Below are 11,796 nucleotides of genomic sequence, written 5' to 3' on the forward strand. Positions count from 1 at the left end.
TGCATGATTCCTAGTAATTTTGGTGTTCCTATCCTTAGTTGCTCCCAATAATTGTGTGGAGGACAATTTATCCCCTGAGGTATCTCAGGGATCTCTTGATTTGCAGTCAAATGTTCTACCACTGAGCTATAAACCCTTTACATGAGTCTTTCCATCTCCCATGACTCAGAGGTGGAAACTTTTGTCTTCCCTTTTTTTCTCTTCCTTTTTTTTCTTCTTTTTTTTTTGGATGTCTCTGGCCTTAGGTGCCATTAATGGTTATGGAAAAGCAAAAAGCTATGCTTTTACCACACCAAACTTAGAAAATTGCTCGCCCTCGAGCAAGAGAAGAAAGAAAGATGAAGAATAAGAAGAAGATATGGAGGAGATTGAGGGATGTGTGTATTCGGCTATATGGGTGGGATTGGATGGGAAAGAGAAGTTGAATTGTAAAGGTAGGTGGGGTGTATGGGGAAGAGTGGATAGATGTAGGTGGTGAATGAAAAACAGAAGGGATGACCATGAATGGAGAGAGAGGGTGAGGTAGGTGGGGATCCTGTGAGGTCCACAGATCCTGAGGTGTCAAGGAATTCCATCCCTGCACCAAATAGGCATGTAAAATGCCTTTGCACACCATTCTGGCGTTTAAACGCCCATTGGTGCATGTTCTGGGCGTTCAACGCCCACATGTAACATGTTTCTGGCGTTGAACGCCAGTTTCATGCTTGTTACTGGCGTTCAGCGCCAGCTTTTCCTCTCTAGGCACATTCCTGGCGTTCAGCGCCAGAATGTTGCTTGTTTCTGGCATTCAGCGCCAGAATGATGCTCTGTTCTGGTGTGGAACGCCGGCCAGATGCATCTTACTGGCGTTGAACGCCAGCCTGTGCTTCCTCCAAGGTGCGAATTTTTTCTTCAGCTGTTTTTGATTCTGTTTTTAATTTTTATTTTTTTTCGTAACTCCTCATGATCATGTACCTAAGAAAACACAAAATAACAATAAAATAAAAATTAGATAAATAAAATTAGGTTGCCTCCCAACAAGCGCTTCTTTAATGTCAATAGCTTGACAGTGGCTCCCATGGAGCCACAAAGGTGATCAGGTCAATGTTGCATAGTCCCAACACCAAACTTAGAGTTTGGATATGGGGTCTTGACACCAAACTTAGAGTTTGGTTGTGGCCTCCCAATACCAAACTTAGAGTTTGACTGTGGGGGCTCTTCTTGACTCTGAACTGAGAGAAGCTCTTCATGCTTACTCTCTTTTGTCACAGAGGGATGGCCATGTGCCTTAAACACAAGGTAGTCCCCATTTAATTGAAGGACTAATTCACCTCTGTTGACATCTATCACAGCTCCTGTTGTGGCTAGGAAAGGTCTCCCAAGGATGATGCATTCATCCTCTTCCTTCCTAGTGTCTAAGATTATGAAATCAGCAGGGATGTAAAGGCCTTCAACCTTTACTAGCACGTCCTCTACTAATCCATAAGCTTGTCTCAATGACTTGTCTGCCAATTGTAATGAGAACAAGGCAGGTTGTACCTCAATGATCCCCAGCTTCTCCATTACAGAGAGTGGCATAAGATTTATCCCTGACCCCAAATCACACAGAGCTTTTGCAAAGGTCATGGTGCCTATGGTACAAGGTATCAAAAACTTGCCAGGATCTTGTTTCTTTTGAGGTAAAGTTTGCTGAATCCAGGTATCTAGTTCATTAATGAGCAAGGGAGGTTCACTTTCCCAAGTCTCATTACCAAACAACTTGGCATTCAGCTTCATGATAGCTCCTAAATATTGAGCAACTTGCTCTCCAGTCACATCTTCATCCTCTTCAGAGGAAGAATAGTCTTCAGAGCTCATGAATGGCAGAAGGAGATTTAATGGAATCTCTATGGTCTCTGTATGAGCCTCTGATTCCTTTGGATCCTTAATAGGAAACTCCTTCTTGCTTGAGGGACGTCCCAGGAGGTCTTCCTCACTAGGATTTTTGTTCTCCTCCTCCCTTGTGCATTCGGCCATATTGATCACATCAATGGCCTTGCATTCTCCTTTTGGATTCTCTTCTGTATTACTTGGGAGAATACTTGGAGGAGTTTCAATGACTTTCTTACTCAGCTGGCCCACTTGTGCCTCCAGATTTCTGATGGAGGATCTTGTTTCACTCATGAAACTAAAAGTGGCCTTTGACAGATCAGAGACTAGATTGGCTAAAATAGAAGTGTTTTGTTCAGAATTCTCTGTCTGTTGCTGAGAAGATGATGGATATAGCTTGCTATTGCTCAGCCTATTGCGTCCACCATTGTTAAAGCCTTGTTGAGGCTTTTGTTGATCCTTCCATGAGAAATTTGGATGATTTCTCCATGATGAGTTATAGGTGTTTCCATAAGGTTCACCCATGTAATTAACCTCTGCCATGGCAGGGTTCTCAGGATCATGAGCTTCTTCAGAAGCTGCCTCTTTAGTACTGTTGGATGCATGTTGCCATCCATTCAGACTTTGAGAGATCATGTTGACCTGTTGAGTCAACACCTTATTCTGAGCCAATATGGCATTTAGAGCATCAATTTCAAGAACTCCTTTTTTTTGAGGTATCCCATTATTCACGGAATTCCTCTCAGAAGTGTACATGAATTGGTTGTTTACAACCATGTCAATGAGTTCCTGAGCCTCTTCAGGCGTTTTCTTTAGGTGGATGGATCCACCTGCAGAATAGTCCAATGACATTTTTGAAAATTCAGAGAGACCATAATAGAATATATCTAATATGGTCCATTCTGAAAACATGTCAGATGGACATCTTTTGGTCAGCTGCTTGTATCTTTCCCAAGCTTCATAGAGGGATTCACTATCTTTTTGTTTGAAGGTTTGAACATCCACTCTCAGCTTGCTCAGCTTTTGAGGAGGAAAGAATTTATCCAAGAAAGCTGTGACCAGCTTATCCCAGGAGTCCAGGCTATCCTTAGGTTGTGAATCCAACCATATTCTAGCTTTGTCTCTTACAGCAAAAGGGAAAAGCATGAGTCTGTAGACTTCAGGATCAACTCCATTCGTCTTTACAGTCTCACAGATCTGCAAGAACTCAGTTAAAAACTGATAAGAATCTTCAGATGGAAGTCCATAAAACTTGCAGTTTTGTTGCATTAAGGCAACTAGCTGAGGTTTCAGCTCAAAGTTATTGGCTCCAATGGCAGGAGTGGAGATGCTTCTTCCATCAAATTTGGACGTTGGTTTTGTGAAGTCACCAAGCATTCTCCTTGCATTATTATTATTTTCGGCTGCCATCTCTTTCTCTTGTTCGAAAATTTCTGAAAGGTTACCTTTAGAATAATGTAATTTAGCTTCTCTTAATTTCCTCTTCAGAGTCCTTTCAGGTTCAGGATCAATTTCAACAAGAGTGCCTTTTTCCCTGTTCCTGCTCATATGAAAGAGAAGAAAACAAGAAAAGAAAGAGGAATCCTCTATGTCACAGTATAGAGATTCCTTTATGTTAGTAGAAAAAGAAAAGGGTAGAAGAATGAAGAAGGATGGATTCGGATTTTTGGATGAAGAGAGTTGAAGAGAAGTGTTAGTAAATAATTAATTAAATAGAAGAAGAAAAGAGAAAGAGAATTTCGAAAATAATTTTGAAAAAGGGGTTAGTAATTTTCGAAAATTAGAGTAAAATGTAATTAAAATTAAAACATGAAACAATTAGTTAATTAAAAAGAATTTTTGAAAAAGGGGTGAGATATTTTCGAAAATTAGAGAGGGAAAAGTAGTTAGGTGGTTTTGAAAAAGATAAGAAACAAACAAAAAAGTTAGTTAGTTGATTGAAAAAGATTTGAAAATCAAATTTTAAAAAGATAAGAAGATAAGAAGTTAGATAAGATATTTTGAAATCAAATTTTGAAAAAGATAAAATTTTGAGAAGGATAAGATAAAAAGATAAGATAAAAATTTGAAGAGAAAGATATTTTGAAAAAGATTTAATTTTTAAAATGACTTAACTAACAAGAAACTACAAGATAAGATTCTAGAATTTAAAGATTGAACCTTTCTTAACAAGAAAGTAACAAACTTCAAATTTTTGAATCAAACACATTAATTGTTAGCTAAATTTCGAAAATATGATATAAAGATAAGAGAAATATTTTGAAAAATATTTTGAAAAAGGTTTTTGAAATTTTCGAAAAAAAGGAAAATTGAAAAAGATATGATTTTTGAAAAAGATTTTGAAAAGATAAGATTTTTAAAATTGAAAATTTGACTTGACTTGTAAGAAACAACTAATTTTGAAAATGTTTGACTAAGTCAACTCAAATTTTCGAAAATTTGGAGGAAAATAAGGAAAAGATATTTTTTTATTTTTGAATTTTTAATTATGAGAGAGAAAAACAACAAAAATGACTCACAACACGAAAATTATGAATCAAACTCATGATGCATGCAAGAATGCTATGAATGTCAAGATGAATGCCAAGAACACTTTGAAGATCATGATGAACATCAAGAACACAATTTTGAAAAATCTTTGATGCAAAGAAAACATGCAAGACACCAAACTTAGAAATCTTTAATGCATGGACTCTAACAAACGAAAAATGCATAAGAAAACAACAAACAACACAAAGCAAGAAAACATCAAGATCAAACAAGAGGACTTATCAAGAACAACTTGAAGATCATGAAGAACACTATGAATGCATGGAATTTTCGAAAAATGCAAGAAAAAATTTTTCAAGCATGCAATTGACACCAAACTTAAAACATGACACAAGACTCAAACAAGAAACACAAAATATTTTTTATTTTTATGATTTTCTAATTTTTTTGGATTTTTATTAATTTTTTTCGAAAATAAAGTTTAGAAAAACGAAAAATAAAAGAAAAATTTTGAAAAAGATTTTTGAAAAGAAAATTACCTAATCTGAGCAACAAGATGAACCGTCAGTTGTCCATACTCGAACAATCCCCGGCAACGGCGCCAAAAACTTGGTGCACGAAATTGTGATTCATATGTTATTGCATTTTGTAAAATTCATTGCTTTTTCTTTCCCCGGCAACGGCGCCAAAAAATTGGTGGACGAAATTGTGATTCATATGTTCTAGGCACTGTTAGAGAAGCTTTTTCTTTCCACAACTCCGTTCAACTTAACCAGCAAGTGTACTGGGTCATCCAAGTAATACCTTACGTGAGTAAGGGTCGATCCCACAGAGAATGTTGATATGAAGCAAGCTATGGTTACCTTGTAATTCTCAGTTAGGCAGATTAAATAGTTTTGGGGTTCGAAAATTAATAATAAAAAGAAAATAAAATAGGATAGAAATACTTATGTAAATTAATAGTGGGAATTTCAGATAAGTGTATGGAGATGTTGTGCTCCTCTTGAATCTCTACTTTCCTATTACATTCATCCAATCCTTCTTACTCCTTTCCATGGCAAGCTGTATGTAGGGCATCACCGTTGTCAGTGGCTACATCCCATCCTCTCAGTGAAAACATTCCTATGCTCTGTCACAGCATGGCTAATCAGCTGTTGGTTCTCGATCATGTTGGAATAGGATCCATTGATCCTTTTGCGTTTGTCATCACGCCCAGCAATCGCGAGTTTGAAGCTCGTCACAGTCATTCAATCCCAGAATCCTACTCGGAATACCACATACAAGGTTTAGACTTTCCGGATCCTCATGAATACTGCCATCTATCTAGCTTATACCACGAAGATTCTGTTGGAGAATCTAAGAGATATGCGCCCGGCCTAAGGTAGAACGGAAGTGGTTGTCAATCACGCGCGTTCATAGGTGAGAATGATGATGAGTGTCACGGATCATCACATTCATCAAAGTTAAGTGTAACGTATATCTTGGAATAAGAATAAAGGAGAATTGAATAGAAAGTAAGAGTAATTGTATTGAAACTTGAGGTACAGCAAAGTTCCACACCCTTAATCTATGGTGTGTAGAAACTCCACCGTTGAAAATACATAAGTGAAAGGTTCAGGCATGGCCGAATGGCCAGCCCCCAAAACATGATCACAGGATTCAAAGTACAATCCAGGATCCAGGATGAGATTATGATAGTAGAAAGTTCTATTTATAATAAACTAGCTCCTAGGGTTTACATGAGTAAGTAATTGATGCATAAATCCACTTCCGGGGCCCACTTGGTGTATGTTTGGGCTGAGCTTGATCTATCCACGAGCTGAGGCTTTTATTGGAGTTGAACCCCAAGTTATGACGTGTTTTGGGCGTTCAACTCCGGATCATGACATGTTTCTGGCGTTTAACTCCAGACAGCAGCATGTACTTGGCGTTTAACGCCAAGTTACGTCGTCAATTCCCGAATAAAGTATGGACTATTATATATTTCTGGAAAGCTCTATATGTCTACTTTCCAACGCCGTTGAGAGCGTGCCATTTGGAGTTCTGTAGCTCCAGAAAATCCATTTTGAGTGCAGGGAGGTCAGATTCCAACAACATCAGCAGTCCTTTGTCAGCCTTTTTCAGAGTTTTGCTCAAGTCCCTCAATTTCAGCCAGAAATTACCTGAAATCACAGAAAAATACACAAACTCATAGTAAAGTCCAGAAATGTGAATTTAACATAAAAACTAATGAAAACATCCCTAAAAGTAACTAGATCATACTAAAAACTACCTAAAAACAATGCCAAAAAGCGTATAAATTATCCGCTCATCAAAGGCCCTCCTAGGATTTGTGGGTTGTGCTCTAGTACCACACATTACACCGATCAATGCCATCAAATTCAAGAAGAACATGCCCTTGTGGTAGCCAATGTGAATTACAACAACCGTCCACCATACCCTCCTCAAGGTCAAAACAACTACCATCAAGGTAGTAATCAACATCAAGGGTGGAGAGACAATGCACAAGGAAGCAATCAAAACCAAAGATGGAACAACCCTTCTTCTCATCACAACAACAACCAACCTTCATCCCAATACCACCATAACAACACCAACTACCAAGCCAACCAAGCCCACCCCAACCAAAACCAAAACAACTACACCAAGTACCAAACACCACACCACAGACAACAAAACCATACTTTTCCATCTTCCAACAATCAAGTTGATGAGCTTAGAGCCGCTATGGAAAAATGAGATGAGATCAACAAGGCTCAATTCGAGGCCTTGAACACTCAATTGGCCAATCTCACCAACATGCTCTCAAAAATGAACATGTCAAGCCAACCACCAACTGCCAGTAACAACACCACTCAACCCTCAAGTTCCTCCAACCTTCCATCCCAACCCCAACCAAACCCAAGAGGCTGTCTTAACGCCATTACTCTACGGTCGGTGATTACATTAGAGGAGATACCTCCAAGGGTCATAGGAGAAATGCATGAGGAAGAGGTAGTTGTTGGAGCTCCACACGAAGAAGAGGTGGTAGACAAAAGGCATGAGGAAGAAGGAGTAAACCTCAAGGAACCCAAGAGGAAAGCCATAGTTGATGAGTCAATTCCCATTCCATTTCCTTCTATGGTGAAGAAAGCGAAGAAGACACCGGAATTTGATTTGGACATGCTTCAAGTGTTCAAAAAGGTCGAGGTGACCATACCACTCCTTGACGCTATCCAACAAATTCCCAAGTATGCAAAATTTTTGAAAGACTTATGTACACATAAGAATAGGTTAGGAGAATTGGAGACACTATCCTTGGGTAGCTTGATTTCTTCCTTGATAGAACCTATTCCAAGAAAATGTGGTGACCCTGGACCGTGCTTAGTGTCTTGTCGTATTGGTGGATACACTTTTCATGATTGTATATGTGACTTGGGAGCTTGTGTAAGCATCATGCCGCTGTCCATCTATGTGCGGTTGAATTTAGCTCCATTGATGAAGTCGGCGGCGAGTAGAAGCTCATCTTCCGTCCTACTTGGTAGACCCTTTCTCAAAACCTCCAAATTCAAGTTGGATGCCTTCACCGGTATATATTCTTTTGGGGTTGGAGACAAGACTATCAAGTTCAATTTAGAGGAAGCCATGAAACATCCTCTTGAAGAACACTCCATGCTCCGATGTGATATGATTGATGAAGTGGTAGTGGAAGTGCAAGAAGAGGATCATGAAAAATTCTGCTACCCCACTGTTGAGGAGATGGATGACCAAGAGGATGAACCTGAAGAAGTTGTCAAGAATGAACCCCATGAGCTTGATGCAAAGGAACCTCATCTTGAAACAAAAAGTGAAATGAAACCCCTTCTATCTCATTTGAAGTATGCTTTCTTAGAGGAGAACCAAAGATTTCCGGTCATTATTGCTAGTGAGCTCTCAAGTGAAGAAGAGGGGAAGCTCTTAGATGTTCTCAAGAAGCACAAGAAAGCAATAGGATGGAGCCTAGCGGATATTGTGGGAATTGACCCCCGCAAGTGCATGCATATGATATTTCTCCAAGATGGAGCCAAGCCAGTTAGGCAACCGCAAAGGAGGCTCAACCCCACCATCCTCGACGTAGTGAAGAAAGAGGTTACCCGACTACTGGATGCGGATATCATATACCCTATATCCGACAGTGAGTGGGTAAGCCCGGTTCAAGTTGTCCCCAAGAGATCGGGCATCACAACGGTCAAGAAGAACGACGGAGAAATGGTCACTAAAAGAGTACAAAATGCGTGGCGAGTATGTATTGACTATAGAAGATTGAATGCCGCCACACGAAAGGACCATTACCCCTTACCCTTCATCGATCAGATGTTAGACCGCTTGGCAGGTAAAACTCACTACTGCTTTCTTGATGGATATACTGGCTACTTCCAGATACATATTGCTCCTGAAGATTAGGAGAAGACCACGTTTACTTGTCCATTCGGCACGTTTGCCTATAAAAGGATGCCATTTGGACTATGTAACGCACCTGCTACTTTTCAGAGGTGCATGATGAGCGTCTTCTCTGATCTAATGGAGAATTGTCTGGAAGTCTTTATGGATGACTTCAGCATTTATGGTACTTCATTCGATTGTTGTTTAGAGAACTTGGCCAAGGTCCTTGCTAGATGTGTTGACACTAACCTTGTTTTAAATTTTGAAAAATGTCACTTTATGGTACAACAAGGTATAGTGTTAGGACATGTAGTATCTCATGAAGGCATTTCTATGGACCCGGCCAAGGTCGATGTTATCACTACTCTGCCTCACCCCTCATCCGTGAGGGAGGTTTGCTCGTTTTTGGGACATGCAGGATTCTATAGGCGCTTTATCAAAGACTTCGGCAAGATTGCCTTGCCGTTATCGCGCCTACTCCAAAAAGATGTGGATTTTGAGTTTGATAGTGAATGTGTGAAAGCCTTTGAAGAGCTAAAGAGAGTTTGTGCAAGGCCCCAACTGGACGTTGCCGTTTGAGATAATGTGCGATGTGTCAAACCATGTTATAGGTGCCACGCTTGCACAGCGCGATGGTAAACTCCCTTATGTCATTGCTTACTCTTCTAAGACACTAGACGTAGCACAATCCAACTATACCACTACTGAAAAAGAACTCCTAGCTATTGTTCATGCTTTAGATAAATTTAGATCTTATTTGCTAGGTTCAAGGATAGTGGTATACACGGATCATGCAGCTTTGAAGTATTTATTGACAAAGAATAAGTCAAAGCCTAGACTCATACATTGGATCTTGCTTTTGCAAGAATTTGACATTGAGATTAGGGACCGGAGTGGATCTCAAAACCTGGTTGTGGATTATTAAGCCGCATTAAGAATTTAAAAATTGATCCATTTCCGATCAACGACTCATTCCCATTGGATAGTTTGCATGCCGTGTCGGCTAGCTTTCCTTGGTTTGCCCCAATGGCGAACTACTTGGTTGAAAGAATCTTCCCTCCCAACTTTTCGAAAAATCAAAGGGACAAGTTGAGGAGTGATTCCAAATACTATATTTGGGATGACCCTCACTTGTGGAAGAGGGGCGTGGACCAAGTAATTCGAAGATGTGTCCCGGAGTCTGAATTCCAACCAATTCTTGAGGCTTGTCATTCGTCCGAATGTGGTGGCCACTTTGGCCCACAAAGGACCGCTAAAAAGGTGTTGGATTGTGGATTCTGGTGGCCAACCTTATTCAAGGATGCTAACCGACTATGTGTGTCTTGCCATCAGTGTCAGAGGTCAGGAAACGCATCCCAAAGGGATGAAATGCCTCAGCAACCTATGTTGTTCTATGAAATATTTGATGTATGGGGCATTGACTTTATGGGACCGTTTCTCAACTCTAGTGGGTATTTGTATATTCTGCTAGTGGTTGACTACGTGTCAAAGTGGGTAGAGGCCGTACCTACCCATCTTGACGACGCCAATACCGTTGTTTCTTTCATTAGGAATCACATTGTATGCCGTTATGGTTCGCCACGAGCAATCGTGAGCGACCAAGGATCTCACTTTTGTAACAGGAAGGTAGAAGCATTGCTCAAGCGCTGTGGAGTGTCGCATAAGGTTGCCACTGCTTATCATCCGCAAACTAATGGACAAGCAGAAGTTTCCAACCGGGAAATTAAGAAGATCTTGGAAAAAGTGGTCAATACACAAAGAAATGATTGAAGCCTCTGGTTAGGGGATGCACTATGGGCATATAGAACGGCCTACAAGACCCCGATAGGGATGAGTACCTTCCGGATTGTCTATGGTAAGGCGTGCCACCTTCCGGTGGAGGTTAAGCATCGAGCCTATTAGGCGGTAAAGCGGTGCAACATGGATTTAGCCAAGGCGGGTGAAGCTAGGAAGTTACAACTGGAAGAGCTTGAGTGTTTGAGGAATGAGTCATATGAGAATGCCCGAATTTACAAGGAAAAGACTAAGGCGTTTCATGACCATCACATCCGGAAGAAGGACTTTCAAGAAGGCGATGAGGTCCTCCTCTACAACTCAAGGCTCCGACTTATGCCTGGCAAACTCCGTTCTAGATGGGAAGGACCTTTTAAGGTGAAAGAGATGAAGCCCTATGGAGTGGTGGAATTGTTTGATCCCAAGAGTGAAGCAACCTTTAAGGTGAATAGACATAGGGTGAAGAAGTATCATGGTTGCAAGCCTCCAAAAGAGCTAGAGGTGTACATATTGGAGGATGCACCAAAGAGAAAGAAAGCTTAAAGAGAGGACCGTCCAACTTAAGGACGTTAAAGAAAAGTGCTTGGTGGGAGGCACCCCACCGTGGTAAGATCTTCCTTGTTTATACCATCTTTTTCGTATCTTTAGTTCCTTCGAATTTTATGATCTTTTGATGATTGATTGAGTGCATAGGTATGATAGCCTTGTTGATTTTGTTAGATAGGTATAATGTTCATGTAGATAGGTTGTGAAAAAAAAAAGGGGAGAGAAGAGATGAAGAAAACAAAATTTTTATTTGAAGCAGGGCAACCGACGCGCAAGTGCACCTTGCGCGCACGCGCCGGTTGCGAATTTCCATTCTCAAGCCAAAAAACCCGAGAGTCAGGCCAACTCTGTGCCCAACTCGCGCCAGGCACCCACGCGTTCGCGTACATGCCGCCTGCGCGCACTACTGCCAGATGACCATCGACGCGCAAGCGCACAGTGCGCGCGCGCCGATGGGGATATGTGGAGTCTCTGGTACAAAAACCAGAGAGTTGTGCCACAATTGGGCCAACTTTGCGCCAGAACTGGCGCGTCAGCGCATTGTGCGCGCCCGCGCCAACTGCGGAATACCACACGCACGCGTCCGTGCAAGGTGCGCGTCCACGCGCATGACTCCCTGGGTCACTCTGGTACAAAAACCAGAGACTTGAGCCAACTTTGTGCCACCTTTGTGCCTGGGGCACAACTTCCCTCGCGCGCGCCACTGACGCGCACGCGTCCTTAGCTACAACCTTACCG

The 11,796-nt window shown here is 41.1% G+C and overlaps 1 protein-coding gene across 1 annotated transcript; it reads left to right on the forward strand.

Annotated features, from left to right (window-relative positions):
* The first annotated feature begins 10,659 nt into the window (after positions 1-10,659).
* On the forward strand, positions 10,660-11,055 carry LOC130962909 (uncharacterized). Its single transcript, XM_057889064.1, has one exon. It carries the CDS (start codon positions 10,660-10,662, stop codon positions 11,053-11,055), a length of 396 nt encoding a protein of 131 aa, XP_057745047.1.
* The last annotated feature ends 741 nt before the right edge of the window (positions 11,056-11,796 follow it).

The sequence above is a fragment of the Arachis stenosperma genome, chromosome 2, assembly GCF_014773155.1.
Source record: "Arachis stenosperma cultivar V10309 chromosome 2, arast.V10309.gnm1.PFL2, whole genome shotgun sequence".
NCBI classification, from domain to species: Eukaryota; Viridiplantae; Streptophyta; class Magnoliopsida; order Fabales; family Fabaceae; genus Arachis; species Arachis stenosperma.

Excerpts from the sequence above, each read along its gene's own strand:
- LOC130962909 (XM_057889064.1), top strand. The coding sequence starts at position 10,660 with ATGGATTTAGCCAAGGCGGGTGAAGCTAGGAAGTTACAACTGGAAGAG.